The 15,228-nt window shown below is 31.3% G+C and overlaps 2 protein-coding genes across 4 annotated transcripts; both read right to left on the bottom strand.

The window, feature by feature from the left end:
* Positions 1–318: 318 nt before the first annotated feature.
* On the bottom strand, positions 319–1,257 carry LOC129308055 (uncharacterized). Of its 2 annotated transcripts, none has more exons than XM_054949034.1 (2): positions 1,220–1,257; positions 319–821 (listed from the first exon to the last, which is right to left on the bottom strand). In XM_054949034.1, the coding sequence occupies exon 2, from the start codon at positions 806–808 to the stop codon at positions 473–475; it is 336 nt and encodes a 111-aa protein (XP_054805009.1). In that variant the 5' UTR covers positions 809–821; positions 1,220–1,257; the 3' UTR covers positions 319–472. The 2 variants fall into 2 exon arrangements, with proteins under 2 accessions (XP_054805009.1, XP_054805010.1); XM_054949035.1 differs by having other exon boundaries at positions 319–818; positions 1,220–1,254.
* A 6,463-nt stretch (positions 1,258–7,720) lies between these two features.
* On the bottom strand, positions 7,721–10,277 carry LOC129307889 (flavonoid 3-O-glucosyltransferase-like). Of its 2 annotated transcripts, none has more exons than XM_054948831.1 (2): positions 9,738–10,277; positions 7,721–8,756 (listed from the first exon to the last, which is right to left on the bottom strand). In XM_054948831.1, exons 1-2 carry the CDS (start codon positions 10,228–10,230, stop codon positions 7,945–7,947), a joined length of 1,305 nt encoding a protein of 434 aa, XP_054804806.1. In that variant the 5' UTR covers positions 10,231–10,277; the 3' UTR covers positions 7,721–7,944. The 2 variants fall into 2 exon arrangements, with proteins under 2 accessions (XP_054804806.1, XP_054804804.1); XM_054948829.1 differs by having other exon boundaries at positions 7,721–8,801.
* Between the last annotated feature and the right edge of the window lie 4,951 nt (positions 10,278–15,228).

The raw sequence follows: 15,228 nt of genomic DNA on the forward strand, positions 1-15,228 counted from the left end.
ACCGACGGCATTTTTGTTTTCAAAATGATGCAGTAAGATGTAATGTGGGTGTCTATATGCGGGTCTATGAAATTTATGAATAATAATTATTAATAACTTCAATTTTACTGAACGCTCACTTAATTCTTAGCGTATCACGATGAGTCCATCTTACCGTAGACGCTTGATCGAGCAAAGATAACTGGTGACAACTGGAAATTTCTTTCAAGAGAAATAATAAGCCTTTTTCGCCACTGTTAACGAGAAGGGGACGAGACTGATAGACTATGCATTAGATGTTCGATCTAGCATCGAAAACAAGTCTTAACCATAAAAAACAAGGCACTGGCATAACCCGCCGACTCAGACACTGATAACGATGTTTTTACAACGATTAAAAAGGAATGCAAAATATGCCAGAAAAACTAAGATAACACGAGACAAGACAACACCCAACGGGCTAAGAGCCAGCGCCATAGAACACATCTCAACCCTAATAGTAGTTGATACGATTGTTGGAGGAGGATTTTGCAGGAGTAGGATAAACAGTCTCCTTGACATTCACCTGAGTCTGGTACTCGGTGGTGATTCCTTGCACCTTATCAGTAACTCTGACGGTTGAAGTAGCCCTTGCCTCTTGCTTGTATCCAACGTCACCAGCTCTGGTCACGTAATCCCCAGATTTGTAAGTCTCAGTGTAGCGATTAGAGACCTTGCAGTTGTTATCGTTGTAAGCTGTTCGTGACATGCTAGTGTGACTGTTCGCAGATCCATCGTTGGGAACAAGCGCAGCATATCCGGTGTACGCAACCTTACCATTCTTCGCCATGGTTCCTTTGCTGCTGTGGATATAGCAAATCATGTCAACTTACAGAAAGATACTGGTTCTATAACTCGTGCAAGGACACTAATGAAAAGATAGGAGAGGATATGAAAGCAGCTGGCACTCATTAACTTAACATTTTACACGCCTCTTCGCATCAGAATTTATCAGACGATACACAACATTAGCATTTCAACCAGAACTTAAATTTCCTACAAAACTCGGCAGAAGAATCCCAAGAGAAATGATCATAATACCAATGAAAACAGTTTTTGAAACGGCTTATATCTAGTAGATACCATGAATACAACGAGTAACTATCTTCATGCGTAAAAACCACGGCTAACCAAGAGGAGAAATAGTTAATACGAGATAGAGACAAGAGAAGAAGAAAAGAAAGGGTGAGGAACAAGAAACCTGATATCGCACAGAAGAGGAAATCAGAGAAGACGCAGTGAAGTGAATCGTAAGGCAAGGTAGAAGAAACGAGGTTATATTGGCCAGTTCGGAAGGGCAATGGGCGGGATTTTTCCCGCTCGTAGTATCAGCCCGTAACCGTTAGAATCTGCCCGTTGACCGTATTCGGTGCCCCTATGGGCTATGGCCACGGCACAATCAGATGTCAATCAGGGATGCTCGGACTGCAAACCGTATCGTGATCGTGCCTTTCATGCACGAATTACGGTTATATCGGCGTACTAAATTCAATTAAAAAAAAAATCTTTTGACAAAAAAGAAAAAGAAAAATTGGTAAATAAAAAGGATGAGATTAGAAAGCAAATTAGTCTTAGGGACCAATCTTCTTGAAAGACCAAAGTAATTATTTTATTCAGAAAAGGATGGAGAGAATGGATCAAAATGCCCTGAGAGAAAACAATACAAATCGAAGAGGATTTCTGGCCCTCCTGCTTCTCTAAGTTGTCACCTTCCTCATTTGCCATTTCACTTTCATTGTCATTGATCACTCTCAAACTCGCCTTCATTGCTGTTCACGCCATTGCACGTAATCTCTCCTGAACTCTCTGCAAAGCAACATAATATTGTTGAGATTTACTATCATAGTTCTCTAGGAATTTGAGATGGAAGAGGAGAAGGAAGTTATAGAACAAGCAAAAGCCGAAGAGGCAGCCTTGCCTCCACCCACTATTGTCGGCGGTAGATGTTGGGGTCGTTGGGGCCTTTCTTTTTTTGTTCTCTCAAATCTTCAAAAGGCCATTGCCGTCGCTGCCGAGGAAATCTTTTGCAATGTATGTTTGAAATGCTTTTTATTTGCTCTCTAATAAAACATTTCATTATCTGTATTTTGATTTCTATTTTCTTGTCATTTTTTAACTCAATTAGAAATTTAGTATTCTTTCCAATGCCATTTTATCATGCTATTTTGCTTCTTTATTTATGATTTTTTCCCTTTTGCAAGATAGGCTACTATAGTTGCCAAGACGGCATCCAAAACCATTGCTAAACACTTCTAAAGATTCAGAATCTTCTAAAGAGATGAAGGGGAAAATGTAGCTTTAACTGGTAGGAAAAGTGAAGATGAGAATGACAAACTACAAAAATCTACTCTGGAAAAATTGGAGAAAGCTAGCAATGAGTTAATACTTAATCGAGTAAGGCATGAAAAAACCTTTTTGTTTTTCCCCCAATGATGTTGGTAGTAGATCTTTAATGGATTCCATATAAGAGCTCATAAGTTTCTTTGTTTACAAATGATTGGCCATCGTTAATGTTGCCTTTTCTTTCATCTTTAAGGTCTATGGTTTGAAATTGAATTGGTGAATATGTCATCTATAGTTTGCAATCCCTTCTTGAATTTCATATTCATATATTTGCTGCCAAGTTAGTTACCTACTTGCCTGTGAAATTATTACTTGATAAAAGCCTTGAACCTATTTTCTTGTAAATAACTAACTTTCACTCTTCTACTTGTGACTTATTCTATTTTAGTTTAGGCCTTGGAAATCATACTTGATTTGCTGACATTTGTGTTGTTATTGGGTTATGCTAATGCTTTGTATTCCTAGTTTAATGAATAACTAAATGGCATGTTTGCTGACATTTCGAGAAATATGCATTTCTCAATGTAGAAAATTTTAGATAACTCTCCATGATGTTGCTTCTCTAGGCTGTACTTGTAAGTTGATGTTTATGGTTATGTAAATTTTTGTTAATTTCCATGGCTTATTCTATTGATTTTGATTCTACCACTGTCAGTTAAATAACAAATGTATCAATTAAAGACAGTTCCTAATTTAAGTCTAACTAATAATAATTTGTTAGTTTATGGCCAGCATTTTGATTGTGGTGGTAGTGTAATAGATCCTCACATTTAATGCTAGTTTCTCTTTTTTGTTGATGCTGTGACACAGCTTGGAGGGCCAAATAGTGAGTCTTCTTTTTCTATTACCGTTTAACAGGGACTGGTTTCTTCTTCTTGTTCTCTAAACCAAATTTATGGCATTGTTTTTATTTGGTAAAGTATAATAAATATTAGGTTGCTCAGTGGCTATCAAAACCAATTTGCTTCACTGTGTTAATTATTTTTGTTACCTTAGATTTAGTTGAAAGCTATCAAGCACAATAATTGTAAAAAAGCATGGCATTTATGATTCAATCTAAAATTTAATAAAAATATTTCATGCCATTGATTTTTGCTTCATTGATTTATGGGTGTAAGGCTTCTAGTTTAAGGTGCACTTGTTATGGCTTGGGGTGCGAGGGGTATGATTTAGGTGCAAAAGGTATGGCTTAAGTGTAAAGCTTTTGGCTTAGGTACAAAGCTTCTGATTTAGCATGCAAAGCTTTTAGTTTAGTCATTTTCATGTAATTCACAGTTATTTTTATGTAATTCAGGGGTAATAATAAGGACGTGCTCTCTATGTATTTGATTTACATGTAATTCATTAGAGATTACATGTATATCATTTCTTAGTCATGCTCATGAGTTTCTTCACATATTGATTTATATGTAATCCATAATTGTTTTCATGTAATTTTGAAGGATTGACAGGGGGTTTTCTCTGTGTATTTGATTTACATGTAATCCATTGGAAATTACATATAAATTATTCCTCAGCCATACTCACAAATTTTTTTTTCATACTGATTTACATGTAATTCATAGTCATTTTCATGTAATTTTGGGAGATTTAAAGGGAGATTACATGTAATTGTCTAAGCCAAAAGTCTTGCATCCTAAGCCAGAAGTACTTACACCTATGCTAAAACCCTTACACTCAAGCTAGAAGCTTTGCATCCAAACCAAAAATCTTGCACCTTTTGATTGTTGAATTTACTTATAATTTTTGATGTTTACATGTAATTAAAGGGTTTTGAATTTTTTTGGCTATATTTTTCGACGACCATTCACCTAAATGCAGAAGCTCTAGCTAATGCGCTGTCAACTATTGGAGTTTTGGCCAGAGTTTGCTGAACCTCTGGTGATCGGAGCTCCGGCGACCAAATTGTGTGCCTTTTTTATTTTTTTAGTTAACATGAAGGGGAATTTTAGTCATTTGATCAACTTGTTTTATAAATAAAATAATAGGCTTGGCCCTTCATTGTATTTTGGTCGTTAGGAACCATTTTGGTTTCAATCTAATCCTTTTCACCAATTTTCCCAAAAGAAAATTGAAGTATTGGGAATATTATTCTTAAACATTTCAGAGTGATAATTGTAAGTGTTATTTTTTTCCCAAAAAATGTCTCCCTTAAAATATTGGAAACAACAATTGCACATCAAGTATATCTCTCTCAACTAAATTAGGATTTGTACTTACAATTATTTATTTATATTCCTTCCGTTCAAAAATATAAAGCATTTTTAATTAAATCTTACCCTCAATAGAGTAGTTTCTTACTTTCAAATTAACTATATCTTTTTATATTTATCTCTATTAAATATCCTACAATAAATATAAAGTTATTATTAATAGGGTCATTTTTGAAAAAAGGATAATGATTAATCTTAAAAAATTAAAAATGCCTTATATTTTTTAACATCCAGCTCCTTAAAAAATATCTTACATTTTTTAACGGAAGGAATAAGTGTTATCTTTATGGGTCATTGTAGATACAAAACTATTGCACATCAAAACTTACCCTTCATGTTCTTTTTGTTTTCGTAGTATCTTGGGATGAGCAAAATCGAATAAAACAAAAAATGAAACCGAATCAAATTGAATTTGGTTTATTTGATTCCATCCATCTACTTGATTATATCATTTCATTTGATTTTTTTTTATAAATATGGTTGATAGGTTTATTTTGGTATGCAAATTTCAAAATCAAATGAATTGAATTAATCGAATTCTTTACAGTGTTTTTTTTTCTTATGTATATATGGTTTATTAGTTTATACTATATATATTTTATTTTATTTTTTATATTTTCAAAATAAATAACTTATATTTTGTTTCCTCTTCCATTTGGTAATGGTTTGTGGTTATTTTTCTATTTATGTCTACATAACTGGTAATATTACACGCGCGCATATGCATGATACAATAGATGTATATATATATATATATATATATATATATAACATAGTTTAAATTAGAGGTGTTTAGGATTGTATTCGTTCCGGTTGGCTAGTATCTATCTTGGTCATGTCAAAATAAGCTTGTCCTTGATTGAGATAGGATGGGACCAAAAAAGTCAGGACAAGATGGCACTTGGAATACCATTCAAGATATCCCGTCCCAATATTATATATATATATATATATATATGTAAACACTCTTTCTATTAAAAAATATAAAATATTTTTTAAGAAATTGAATGTTAAAAAATATAAAATATTTTTAATTTTTTAAAGTGTAATTATTATTTTTTAAGTACTTCTATTAAATAAATCACTTTATGTTTATTTTAAGGTGAAACACCCTATTAAATAAGGATAAATATAACAAGATATAGTTAATTTAAATGTAAGATATATTTTTAACGAAAGGAGTATATTCCTTTTATTATATGTTTGTGTGTATATATATTGAGGAAAAATTAGTGAAAAAGACCTTATTGGAAGGGAAATTGGTCCCAAGGACCAAGTACAATTCAAAGACTAAAGCTAATATTTTATTCATTAAATGATATGAGTAAATGACTAAAATACTTCTCTATTCAAACCAACGAAATTAAAAAAAAAAACGAAGGCTGCTTGTGCGACATATGCGCCTTAGGTTAGAAGCTTTACACTCAAGCCAGAAGGCATTGCACTCCAAGCAAAAGCTTTACACCTGAGATAACTAAAATTACTAATTTTTATTATCATGAGTATAAGGCTTCTGATTTGAGTACAAGACTTTTGGCTTAGAGTGCATGTGTTGAATACGTAGCCTTTGTTTTTTTTTTATTTTCAATTTTGTTGGTTTAAATGAATGGATATTTCGATCATTTGTTCATATTATTTAATGAATAAAATATTACCCTTGGTCCTTGAATTGCATTTGGTCTTTGAGATTAATTTTCCTTCCAACAAGGTCTTTCTCACCAATTTTCCCATATATTAATTACTATGTTGTTTTTATTGTTTATTCATTTATATTTTTTGTTTATTTTTACTTTATTTAATTTTGCACTACTTTGTAATACTTAGTGTGGCCAAGTAAATGAAATATATTTTTTTATAATTATTGATATGGATTTAAAGAATTAAAAATACAAACCCATATTGTTGCCATTCTAGTAATCTAGTAAGTTTATTTTTAAGTCTATACCTGATTGTTGTTGCTTATTTTAATATAATTTTATAATAGGTTCTAATCAAATAGCTTGCAGGTGAATATGAGCTCTTGTCCTCATATCTATTTGTTTGTGTGTGGAAACTCAATTGTTTAATCATATATATAAAAATATGATTATTTACACATATCAGTTAAACATTACTAGTCATTTGAAGATACAAGTAAGAGTGGTTACTAGAACGTCTTTATCTCATCTCAATCATATCTACACTCTTACTAGCACAAGACAATTTTGAAGATGGATGAGACAGGGGAAGGGTGTGTCTCAGTTCCATCTTCTCTTATCTCATGAACATTTCTAGTCCCACATAGCTCATTGCAAAACTTCATAACTGAATTAATTAACCAAACTGAACCATCAAAATTTAGTTCGATCAATTTTGGTCCAAAGAATCAACACTGTTTGATTGATTAGTTTTGGGGTCTGCATCCTCTTATTGCTTTTCGCAACTGCTTCTCGAAATCTTTAAATCTCGTCCAGATAAATAATCAGTCAGCCCATGATGCATCATATCACGAGGATTCAAAAAAGGAAAATGATATTAAAGTAAAAAAAAATTATATCTATGATAGAAATTTCTGGAAAAAGAGTTACAAGAATTGATTTATACAGTTACATTTAGAATTTAAATATTATATTTATAATTAATACATTTGAATTTGTAATTATTATTTAAATAATTGCAATTAATTTTTCATAGAAAAATTTACTAGAAATTTACCTGTTATTAATTCCTTCTTCGAGAACTTAACTGTCATTTCCCTTAGTCTAAGAAGAAAGAATTAATTAATGACAATTGGGTATTGGTAATTTTTTCCCCAAAAAAATAAGTTACAAGTATTTATTCAAATAATTGCAAATTGAGATTTTTTAGTTAAATAATGAGATGGAAGGCAAAATAAACTAAAGTTGGTGAGTAGTGTGGACTCTCACCATTTAAGTAAGTGATTGAGATTTTAAATTACAATCCTTATATATATAGTAACTTAGTTAGAAGAGGTAAATAATTTGTCTTCTGTGCCTCGGAGAAAAAAATATCTGTCATGAGCGAAATTTACCACCCCTTGTGCTATCAAAAATGAAAAAAAGATACCTAACTAAAAAGAAAAAGAAAACGAAAAAGAAAAAAAAGATAGATATTTCCATTAATGAAATAAATGTCACCCCCGTCTCTGTAAACAGTGTCATCACCTTTCACATTCCATTTCCTCTTCCCATTTCAGCTGAAGTTAATTCGAGCAATTTAATTTAGATTTTAACCAGAAAATGAGCTCTAATCTTACGAGATTTACACCAGCAAAAGGAAAATTTATCACCTCCTCGGCTCCTCCCCTCCATCTCCTATTTCAATTAAATTATTACTACTCGCGAGGATGAGATATCCTCAATCAACAGCTTCACGTCGTGACCAATTCAATCAAAGTACTAAAATTCAGTGTAGAGCTGCCACAAGGTTCAACAGCTTTCATGGCGGATTGTTTGAGAGACCCAATGTTACTGCGCATTGTCTTCCCCTTTTCACCTGACAAGCTTGATTCCAAAACTCTGATGATCTCATCCTTAGTAATAACCCCATTCTCAACAGCCATGGCTACCCCCCATTCCCTCTCCAGCATCAAAGTGTTCAACCTCTGATCTCCGAAGAACGGCCTGCAAATCATGGGCACACCACCTGCGATGCTCTCCAAGATCGAATTCCACCCACAATGTGTCATAAAAACACCAGTCGAGGAATGTTTAAGGATGTCCACTTGAGGAGCCCAAGGAACAACGATCCCTTGTTTCTCTGTCCTTTCCAAGAATCCTTCTGGTAATTGCTTCTCAGGGTTGCCTCTAAATGACCATATAAATGGGAATCTGCCTTCTTCCAAGGCTTGTGCTAAAGCAGATAGTTCATGTGGGGGAGGTAAGATGACACTTCCAAAGCCAATGTACAGTACTGATGCAGTTTTGTGCATGTCAAGCCATTGAAGGCAGCCATGTTTGTCTGGGATCGCAGGTTGTAGGGTGGTTAAAGCTAAGGGTCCTATGTGGAGTAACATTCTGAACTTTGATTCGAGGTCGTTCACAATGGGAGGGAGGATTGTGTCGTAGGAATTTATAGCTACTGCGGTTGCTTTTGGTAGCATTTGTCCTGCTTTGTGGATCATCAATGCAAAAGGTTCCTCTATTTCTCTCACAATTCCTTCGGGTAAGTCCCTGACCTTCACTGAAGAAAAGCAAGGAAGGAAACTTAGGATTTGGTCTGCGCAGGCTGCACATCGGAGGGTAAAGAAATGAAAGGGTCAAATGATGAAGAAAATACTCAAGCAATATATGAACACAAGGCCCAGGATAAATCAAATATGAGTGTTGTTTACTACACAATTCAAGAAAGAAATAAAATGAGAAGAAGGGTATATTAAGGCTGCCCTTGGTATGATAGAGGGAAACTGAAAGGTAAAAGGGTGAAAAGGAAGAGTAACAATCACCTTTCTCCAATTTGATATATGAAGGAGAAGACAGAAGGGAAAATGTATAAGACACTTGAATCATTAATATTATACCTCTAAATATTATCCTATAAAGTAAAAAATGAAGACCTTCATTTGTTATATATAGAATAGTTTCAGAACTTATGAGTACCTTTGGATTAAAATTTGGTGAACTTTCTCTTTTAATTTTAATTTTAATTAAAATACTTTTCATAAAAATGGAATTGGGAAAGCCATTGTTGTAATATATTTTTATTAAAAAGTATCAAACAACTCTCCAAATCCCAGGATAAGTTGGAACCAAGGTGCTGAAAAATCAGAGGTTAATAGTTAAAGATAACCAAAATAACATAACCAAGAAGGCATTTTGTGTCTAGAATCTTCTCTCTTCAAGAGGACCAATGGCCACAAAATCCCTCCGGGGAACTGTCGTAGAATAACTGATAGAATTGTAAAAGATCGGTAGGAATCAAATTGAGATCCCGAAATATTTAGATCTTACATGAATTTGTAAGTGCTAAAGTTATTTAACAACGTGATAGTATATGTAATATTTAGATTTATACTGAGATTTTGACGACTTTGATCAGAATTGTTGTCGTCGCGGTCACATGTAATTGAATGAAATTTCTCTGGCTAAAGAAAACAAGATGAATGATGGATGAAACTTGAAAGAAATGAGAAAATCTGGAGATGAGTTCGAAAATTACGCTTACCATCATCATCACAAGGAAATTTCTGGCGAAGAAGATCGGTGACGACATGAGTTAACAGGGCATGAGGGCCAGCCATCCAAACAGGAATCCACTTGGCACGCATTTGCTCTGCCATTTCTGCGCCAAACCAGAGAAACGCGTCCGTGACAATGCACGTGATCTTCTTCCCTTCCTCCGCCACGGCCTGTTCCATAGCTTGCTGGTAGTTCTTCTGCATTTCCCTGAGGAACAGATGAACCCGCTCCAGGGGATGTCCGGAAGGGACATAATCCGCCGGGACGCCGTCGTTCACGTTATAAGGCTTAATGTTGGGAAATTCAAGGAAAATGGAGGCATGGGCATCGGCAATATTGGTAGCGGTGCAGAAGAATGAGAATGTGACTTTGGGTGAATCTGCTGCGATTCTCTGGACAATGTTCAACAGAGGAACTGAATGAGTGCCGAAGGGGAACGCCAAAATGGCCACATGCAGGGTTTCCGAGGCGGCTTTCATGGCGGTGAAGCTCCAGAAGTTTGTGTTTTCTTTGAATGAAAAGCAAATAAGAATTTTTGAGGACGAAAATGGGAATATTTGAGCTTTTAACGGAGAAAACCGAAAATAGGAATTGCCTGAGACTGAAGCAGCTGGTTCCTGGTGGAGATCGTATAATTTGAGGACGAGCATGGATGAGATGAGGCGTGGGCGCGTGGCTATCGGGCTATGTGTTGCAGAGAAGTAGGTTTTCTGGTACAAAACTTAATTAAAAAAAAAAAGCCGGCCACCCAGATCAGTAACTTATATGAAGAAATGGGCTTATTCTCTGAATCTAGCCCACCAAAATCAATAACTAACGAGGTACCTCGTTAGGCAAAGCTCGTTATCCGACGCTATCAACGAGGGCGACAAATCCAAAGCCAATCTCACTCTTTAGTCTTTGTATTATTTTCTAAAATATAATAATTAATATTTATTTTCAAAATTATTTCTCTGTAATTCATTGAGAAACGTTTTATTTATAAACTCATTTTATTATAATCATTAATATCCGTGAAAAGTAATTAGAAAGTCACTTATTTTTTTATAATCTTAAAAATATTAATGATCATTTCTTAAAAATCATGAAGTTATTTAATTTTATCATGTACTTCCTAGATTCTATTAAAAAACACATATCATCTCACTATAATTAAGAAGAGATAATTAAATTATTAAATTTGTATGAAAATATATTAACTTTTAATTTTATTTTTATTTAAATAAAAAATTAAATTTACATGACATTTTTTATAATTAATGAATTTAAATAAAAATAATACTCTCTCCATTCAAAAATATAAAGCATTTTTTTAGAAAAATAAAGACTTATATTATTTATATTCCGTCTCATTATTGAAGTTCCAAAATCCATGACACACTGTTGAAGAATGGCTTCCATATTTGTAGAATTATACTCCCTAAAATATAAAATATTTTTAACTTCTTAATAAGGATTGATAAGAAAAAAAAAGTAAAAAGTGGTATACCTATCATTAAAATAGTTAAAAAAAATTATATCAAGATTACCTTTCAATTAAAATCAATCTATTATACTAACATTTAATTTCTTTCCATCATTGTATATAATCTCTTCTAAAATATATTTATTAATAAATACATTAGTGAAAAAAAATTATACTATTAACTTTTTCAATTTGTCCCTGTATTTTAGATTAACAGTAATGGACATGAAATGACCACTATATATATATATATATATATATTAAACCAAAGAGAAAATGTCCATTAATTTGAAAGTCCAGAAAAATGTGGCGTATGTTAGTTGTTACCCTCCCCAATTCTCCAGCCGGCACTTTTCATGAATTTTCCCTGAAATTTACTATCCTGTGAATAACTGAATATGAGTCGTCAATATTTCCTGAGGCACTTGAAATTTGTCTTGAAAGATGATATGGATTTTCAACCCACTTTTAAGATTGACTTTATGAGAGTGACAAACAAGTACTAATTGCCATTATAGTGACATTATAGTGACAATGTTTATATCTTTACCCAGTCCAAATATAAACATTTTTTGTAATTAATTTTGATTCAAAATATAAATAATTCATTATTTGTAATTTTTTTCATTTATCATAAACTAAAACTAATAATTTATATTTATTACCTAGATTATTGTGTTTATGAATTTATGGTATTCTTCTCAGTTATCATAAACTAGAACTAATAATTTTTTTAAAAAATAGTAATATATATTTATAAGAGAATAAAAACTTAATTGGTATGTAAATTATCATTAAAAGACTTTTTTTTTAATTAAGAAGGGGCCAAAGCCCAAACAAAACAATTTTTTTAAAAAAAAAATGGTCCTCTCGGGCAAGGCTTGCCCCCTTTACGGGGAGCGCAGGCGACTAATCAGCCACTCAGGATTTTTTAAAAAAAAAATTATTCTTTTTTTTTGTTGTAATTATTTTTTTATTAAAGGTAATTGAATTTGAGACACTGTTGTATTTTTTTAATAAAAATTCATACATTAATTCATCAAATTGTGAATAATCCCTTCACCACATTGTACATATTTTCAGTGACTCATGGGCGGCATTGGCGCCGCAATGGGGAAAGTGGTCGGTGACATTAATGGCGCCACCGCCTAAAACAATGATGGGAGGAAAGATGAAGGCACGTTGTTCTCATCGGTCATCATGACAAATACTTCCTCTGTCTGAATTATAAAATATTTTTAAAAAAGAGTTAACATTTTAAAATATAAACTACTTTAATAAAATAAAATTTTATTAATGATATTTTTTAATATTATTTTTTTTAGATATTCTCTCTCTTCAATATTTTTTATTAATGAAGTATTAAATAAAGAGTATTTTTAAAAATTTATATTTTTATCTTGAAAAAGTAATGTTATAAAGTATATTTAATGAGTTCTACTAATATAAAAAATTTTATTTTATTTTTTTATTTTAGTGAAAGTATAATAAGGGTATCTTTTGAAATTAATAAAATTGAATTTTTTAAATAAAAAGGAAAAATCACGACGAGTTATTCAGTAATTATGGATGATTATTGATCATTGGTTATTAATATTATTTTTTACTTAAATCCTCTCAATTTAATATATATGAAATTATGAATTTCTTTAGAAAAAATATATTTGCAGACTCTTATAATTTACATTTATTTTTAATCAAGTCCCTCTAGATTTATTTATCAAAATTGGGCTTTTAGCCTTTTACACTTTCACATGTTAAGTGTGATGGCCCTTCTAGTCTTGAAGCTCACTAACACCGTTGATGTTAATGGAGCAAGATAAGATGTGAAGCGACTGATGACTCTGCACGTGCATAAATAAATAAGTAATACACATCAAATGTGATGTGGCTCTCTCTCCGGTTTGGAGTTAGGAAAACAACTCTAAATTTCCAATCCTTCAAGCTTGAAGTTGAGTTAGGGCAGACAATAGGTGGTGATAGAGTCAATAATTTAAATAAATTTAATTTATTTGAGCCGAGCTCAATTTAGGATGAGTTTAAAATATCATACTTTACATAAAAAGTTTATATAGTCAAATATAATTTTAATATCTTTGAGTTTCGGGTTTATTTGAATTGGCTCTAATCAAAACTTTTTAAAAATATCTTTTTTTATTTTTTTAAACTAATTTTAATTTAAGTAACTCTATTAAGTATAAAATATTATTTTAACTTTAAAATAATAAAATAAAAATTAATAATTTATTAACTTCATACTTAAGTAACTTTATTACTGTTTTGTTATATTACGTATAATTTATTTATAAATTTTTCTTTCACTAGAAAATTAATATCTTAGTTTTTTAAATATTACTTTTATCATGATCATATATAAACATTTTATATATTTTCATTAAATTATATTATTTTAATTATGATTAAATTGACTAATTCAATCATGGTTATGCCACTAATTTAAAATTATTATCCTAATTAGTTTATAGTCTTCAATAAATTTTTGGTAAACTGTACATTTTATTTTTAAAAATATGTAAAAAAACAGTTATCATTATATTATATAAAATAAAATTATATAATTATGAGTAAAATTATTTTTTAAAATTATTTTTTTTAACTTTTTATATTATTTAACCTGATATGTAAGAGCTATTTACTCTAATTTATTTTTAATTTTTAATTAAGTCTGACATGGCTAATAAATAAATAATTATTCAATAATATTATTTTATTTATTATGTTTATCTAGTGATAAAGTTGATAATTTGCACATGCCTAAATTTTATTTTTAAAATTATTTTTAATTTAATTTGTTACTTTAAAATTAATTATCTTATTTTATAAAAAATATAAAATATATTTTTTTGGATACTCAAGTCTCAAATGATGTATAGGATTCAAAATTTTTTTTAAAAAAATAAGTGGGTCATAAAATATAAAAATAAATATTAAAATATATCTTACACATTATTTTAAGATATTTTATTGATTAAAAATATATAAATATAAATATTTTTTATTTTTTTTAAAAAATAACTATAGTAATGCATTCAAATATATAGTATTTTAATATAAAATGATATAAAAATTAAAAAATTAATTAATATTTATTATATTTTATTTTAAAAAAATGTTTTTTTATTTGGGCCAAGTTAAAATCTGATCAAGCTTGGCTCTAATTTTTTAAACTTATTCAAGCTGGATATTGAAAAGAAAATATTTTTTTTAAACTTGATTTTAAATTTTTTGAATATGTTTCGATTGTTCCATCGATTTTGACTCAAATTATTAACTCGTGATGGCTAGGAAGACAGCAACTCAGCGCACAGAGGGGTCTTCGGCAAACGTCGTGTCTTCTGATTCCAAGGACTTCTTCGATGCAGGAGAGTTCCATGAATTCTGGTCTCAAAGATGAGGTAATGATTTGCACGTGTTTTCCTTCTCTGAACTAAAATCGGCAACTCCTGGGTTCAGCATAGCACTTTTGATCGGAGAGGGAGGGTTTAGCTGTGGAGGAATTGAAATTGAAGAAAACTGGGATAAGAATATAAGATATGCTTGAAATGAACCCATTCACAGTGGTTAATGGAAAGCCTTACCCGTAGGATATGCTTGAAACATTATGAAACTCTTGAGTTGATGAAATTCTGAAATTGGATCTGTTCTTTCCTCTACCCATTGGATCTGTTCTCCTCTTCCTAGTTCAATGAAACAATGACCTCTACCCTAGACGACGAGCAAGCAATAGGCCAAAACTTTTTGAATTATCCAGCTAGGCAAAGATCATCTACGTGGCAGAATAAATCCCCACATTGATGATTAAGCACTATGTTTTGTCTCAGTTAGCCGCACCAGATTTTTTTTTTTTAACAGTTAAGGGTTAATGGCCAATAATGTGTGAAAATGTAATGGTTCAATTCCAACTAATAAAACTAGAGAAGCTAAGTAAAAATTAATGCAAACTATAAAGACTTGTTGATATGTTTTCCCATTATTTTATTATTTTTATAAA

This window comes from Prosopis cineraria, unplaced genomic scaffold (genome assembly GCF_029017545.1).
Source record: "Prosopis cineraria cultivar Desert tree isolate PC_DT_omini unplaced genomic scaffold, ASM2901754v1 PC4, whole genome shotgun sequence".
NCBI classification, from domain to species: Eukaryota; Viridiplantae; Streptophyta; class Magnoliopsida; order Fabales; family Fabaceae; genus Prosopis; species Prosopis cineraria.